This window comes from Mauremys reevesii, linkage group 1 (assembly GCF_016161935.1).
Source record: "Mauremys reevesii isolate NIE-2019 linkage group 1, ASM1616193v1, whole genome shotgun sequence".
Classification (NCBI taxonomy): Eukaryota; Metazoa; Chordata; order Testudines; family Geoemydidae; genus Mauremys; species Mauremys reevesii.
This window is the reverse complement of record NC_052623.1, coordinates 3099060-3104258: the sequence shown is the minus strand read 5'-3', so window position 1 is coordinate 3104258 and position 5199 is coordinate 3099060. Positions and strand designations below refer to the sequence as shown.

Below are 5199 nucleotides of genomic sequence, written 5' to 3'. Positions count from 1 at the left end.
CTACCAATACCAAAGGATTATACATAGCACCTCCTAGGTGAATGAATATTTCAGATATTACTCAAATAATCACTTACAGCCAATTCTTATTAACTAAACTAAGATTTATTAAAAAAGAGAGAGTATTTAATAAGAACATAAGAATGGCCGTACCGGGTCAGACCAAAGGTCCATCTAGCCCAGTATCTGTCTACTGAGAGTGGCCAATTCCAGGTGCCCCAGAGGGAGTGAACCTAACAGGCAATGATCAAGTGATCTCTCTCCTGCCATCCATCTCCATCCTCTGACGAACAGAGGCTAGGGACACCATTCTTTACCCATCTTGGCTAATAGCCATTTATGGACTTAGCCACCATGAATTTATCTAGTTCCCTTTTACACATTGTTATAGTCCTAGCCTTCACAACCTCCTCAGGTAAGGAGTTCCACAAATTGACTGTGCACTGCGTGAAGAAGAACTTCCTTTTATTTGTTTTAAACCTGCTGCCTATTAATTTCATTTGGTGACCCCTAGTTCTTGTATTATGGGAATAAGTAAATAACTTTTCCTTATCTACTTTCTCAACATCACTCATGATTTTATAGACCTCTATCATATCCCCCCTTAGTCTTCTCTTTTCCAAGCTGAAGAGTCCTAGCCTCTTTAATCTTTCCTCGTATGGGACCCTCTCCAAACCCCTAATCATTTTAGTTGCCCTTTTCTCATACTTTTCTAGTGCTAGAATATCTTTTTTGAGGTGAGGAGACCACATCTGTACACAATATTCGAGATGTGGGCGTACCATGGATTTACATAAGGGCAATAATATATTCTCAGTCTTATTCTCTATCCCCTTTTTAATGATTCCTAACATCCTGTTTGCTTTTTTGACCGCCTCTGCACACTGTGTGGACGTCTTCAGAGAACTATCCATGATGACTCCAAGATCTTTTTCCTGACTCGTTGTAGCTAAATTAGCCCCCATCATATTGTATGTATACTTGGGGTTATTTTTTCCAATGTGCATTACTTTACATTTATCCACATTAAATTTCATTTGCGATTTTGTTGCCCAGTCACTCAGTTTTGTGAGATCTTTTTGAAGTTCTTCACAATCTGCTTTGGTCTTAACTATCTTGAGTAGTTTAGTATCATCTGCAAACTTTGCCACCTCACTGTTTACCCCTTTCTCCAGATCATATATGAATAAGTTGAATAGGATTGGTTCTAGGACTGACACTTGGGGAACATCACTAGTTACCCCTCTTCATTCTGAGAATTTACCATTAATTCCTACCCTTTGTTTCCTGTCTTTTAACCAGCTCTGTATTCATGAAAGGACCTTCCCTTTTATCCCATGACAGCTTAATTTATTTACGTAAGAGCCTTTGGTGAGGGACCTTGTCAAAGGCCTTCTGGAAATCTAAGTATACTATGTCCACTGGATCCCCCTTGTCCACATGTTTGTTGACCCCTTCAAAGAACTCGAATAGATTAGTAAGGGTAGGTCCACACTAAGAAGGGGGGTCAAACTAGGGTACGCAAATTCAGCTACGTGAATAGCGTAGCTGAATTCCAAGTACCCTAGTTCGAACTACTCACCCGTCCAGACGCCGCGGAATCGAAGTCCGCGGCTCCAAGGTCGACTCCGCCACCGCTGTTTGCAGTGGTGGAGTACTGGAGTTGACCAGAGCGCGAGGGGAGTTCGAACTATCGCGTCTAGATTAGACGCGATAGTTCGAACTCCGAGAAGTCGAACTCACCGCGTCGACCCGGCAGGTAAGTGTAGACTAGCCCTAAGACATGATTTCCCTTTACAGAAACCATGTTGACTATTGCTCAACAGTTTATGTTTTTCTATGTGTCTGACAATTTTATTTTTAACTATTGTTTCGACTAATTTGCCTGGTACCGACGTTAGACTTACCGGTCTGTAATTGCTGGGATCACCTCTAGAGCTCATCCCACAGAACAGTGTAGGACGATGTCATGGACCTATGATGACTGTCTGGTGGGGCCCCTGTTATGATCCTGTAGCCCACGGAAATGAGCATAGAGGGAGCAGACCACTGGTGCTGCGACTATACCAGTGGTGACGTGAACCTGCCTATATCTCCAGAACGGGTAGGGAGAGGAGGGAAGTGAGCAGCCCCTAAAGGGTCAGGGAGGGGACACAAAAAATACCACCCCCTGAGGTTCGTCTAAGGACAGGGGAAATGAGACAACCCCTGGTTAGCAGCAGTATGGAAGATAGAGGGGACAGAAATGAGTAGGGCTTCTCTCCCCTCCTCCTCCACTCTGTGTCAGCGGTTAGTGCTCAGGGAAGCCAGAACTGACAGATTCTTCTACCGTTCCAGCCAGGGCAGCCTGGGTTCTTGCCCTCCTACGGCAGCTTCTACAGGGCTGGAGGCTTGAACTCCTGCCAGATAAATCTGAGACAGCGCAGACTCAGGACTTCTGCTCCCTTCTGCCGAGCTGCTCCACAAAAATCACAGGCAGATTGTCATGTTCTGTTCAATCCCTCTGAAGCACCTGGCACTGGGCACTGTCAGAAGACAGGCTACTGGGCTACATGGACCGTTGGTGTTACCCGGAACAGCCATTCTGATCTTCTCATTTAGACCCAAGATGTATCTGCCTCCTGCTGCAACCCACTATACCCCACCCCCCTCCCAGAACTCAGATAGATCCCAGGTATGATAGAATCACAAAATATCAGGTCTGGAAGGGACATCAGGAGGTCATCTAGTTCAACCCCCTGCTCAAAGCGGGAACAATTCCCAACTAAATCATCCCAGCCAGGGCTTTGTCAGCCAGGAGTCCTGATGGGGTTTCTCTCGCCGCAGAGTTAGTTACAAATTAAGAATAAACATTAAAATTTTAACACTAACCTGTGTCCCTTAAGTGACTTGCAACAAGAGGTGAGAACATATTGGTTTTAGAGATGACTGAGACACAGTTGACTATGTTGCAGTTGACAAGAGGAAGGGAAGAGAGGAACAAGAGACGGGGGCAGGGCATTGGGGAGAAGACACACAGCAGGGTCAAGACTTGACAGAAGAGATGGGGTAAGATTGTAATTCCAGGAATCCATCTATCACGGATTAGAAAGGTGGCCACCCAGTGTAGTGTACGTAGACTGATTCCCCAGTTCATCACATTGACAGAGCACAGTAAGGACAGGGAAGGGTTTAATGTGTCTGTCAAGGAAGTGATTCAGGGAAGAGGCCCCAGCATCATACAGCAGCCAGCTCTGCACAGAGCTCAATCTGAGAGCCAGATCCCATGGAGAAAACATTTAGGTCTCTTTATAAGCAAAGAGCTGGAGCAGGCTGCCCCGGATCTGTTTGGTCCTCACCCCATAAATGATGGGGTGCAGCACAGGGGGAACGAGGTGGTATACACCGGTAATGAGAATGAGGACATGCAGTGGCACATTGTGGCCAAACCTCAGCATGAGAGAGGAGAATAAATCTGGGATGTACAAAGCTGAGATGGCACAAAGATGAGAGATGCAGGTCCCAAAAGTTTTGAGCCGGGCATCCTTTGTGGGGAGGCAGAAGATGGCCCGGAGGATCTGAGTATAGGACATAGCGATAAAAAACACATCCATTCCGATCACAGAGAGAAGATCAAACAGGCCATAGTAACTATTGATGCTGATGTCAGCGCAGGCCAGGTTCACCACAGCTATGTGCTCACAATAGAAATGGGAGATGATGTTGGTTCTGCAATATGGCCACCGTCTCACCAATAAGGGATAGGGCAATGCGAGTATGCCACTACGCACCACCACGGCCAGGCCTATTGTGACCACAACAGAGTTTGTCAGGATGGTGGAATGTCTCAGATGATGGCAGATGGCCACGTAGCGATCAAAAGCCATGGCCACGAGGATTCCAGACTCCATCCCTGAGAAGGAGTGAACAAAGTACATCTGGGTGAGGCAGGCACTGAAACTTATCTCCCTGGAATTGAACCAGAAGATGCTCAGCAGTTTGGGTAGGGTGGATGTGGACAGGACCAGGTCGCTGATGGCCAGCATGCAGAGGAAATAGTACATGGGCCCATGGAGGCTCGGCTCCCTCTTCACGATGAACAAGATGGTGAAGTTTCCAAACACAGCTATGGCGTACATAGCACAGAAGGGAATGGAGATCCAGATATGGGCTGCCTCTAGGCCAGGAATGCCCAGCAGGATGAAGCTGGAGGGATTGGTGATGTCGGTTCTGTTAGAATCTGACATGGTGTAGGGGAGAAGGTGTCCAACTCTGAGGCACAACGGTGTCTTCTGCATTTAGCGTATGCTCCCCTGACTTTCTGCGTGTTCCCAGGATGTCAGGTGATGGTAACTCTAGAAATGCCTGAATGGAGAGACAATGTTAATATGACACACTGCATGTAGTGGTGGAGGCTGTTCTCATGGGAGAAGCAGATTGAGCACTCTTCACACACTGAAAAATTACATTTTCATTATTCAAAGAGAATAGCTATGAACAATGACCCTACTAAATACAATTCCATGTTTGTATTGTGCTTCCTGCATTAAGAATTCCTACACTTTGTGGTGGGGGAACCTTAAGAAGCACCAGCAGAAAACACAACTGTGGATACTAGTTATCTATCATTGTTCTTTAATGCAATGAGAGCCAGGATAGGGAGTTCCCCATTTATCCAGTTGCTCAAAGTCAGAGACGGAAAAAAAACCCAGAAAATTTTGCTAAGATATGTGCTCAGAGAAACATCCCAACTAGAACATACCTCAGGGGAAAGACCTGTATGCCATTGATAGCAGCTCAAGAGAAACACCTGCTCATTCCCAGTAGTGGACAAAACAAAAGAATGTTCAGATCCCCAAGATATGGGATGGAGCATAACATGTTCAGGAATGTGTTCAGTTTTAGTCACCCAGTCTCTATTAAGGATAGAAAAGTTTGGGACTCTTTAGTTTATATAAGGGATAAAGATTAGAGCATATAATATAGGAGAGGGAAATAAAAAATGAAACTGATTTACATTCAAATGGACAATTCTCAACCAGTACTATCGATAGACACTTAGTGCTCCAAGAGGACTAATTCCCTAAAGATGAGGAAAATTGTTAGCAAAGCTGATTGGGAGGAAAAATTTACACAGAAAAATATGAATGAATATTGCTAATTCTTTGATAACATGTTATTAGATATCAGAAAACTCACAATTCCAGAGTCAACAAAGTG

The 5199-nt window shown here is 45.1% G+C and overlaps 1 protein-coding gene across 1 annotated transcript; it reads right to left on the bottom strand.

Moving 5' to 3' along the window:
• Nucleotides 1-644: 644 nt before the first annotated feature.
• LOC120397907 (olfactory receptor 52E2-like) lies at nt 645-4226 on the bottom strand (the record flags this gene model as incomplete). The annotated part of the gene is made up of 2 exons (XM_039524604.1): nt 3297-4226; nt 645-653 (listed from the first exon to the last, which is right to left on the bottom strand). Coding segments are annotated over exons 1-2 (939 nt in total), but the record flags the coding sequence as incomplete, so codon positions are not given.
• Nucleotides 4227-5199: the final 973 nt, after the last annotated feature.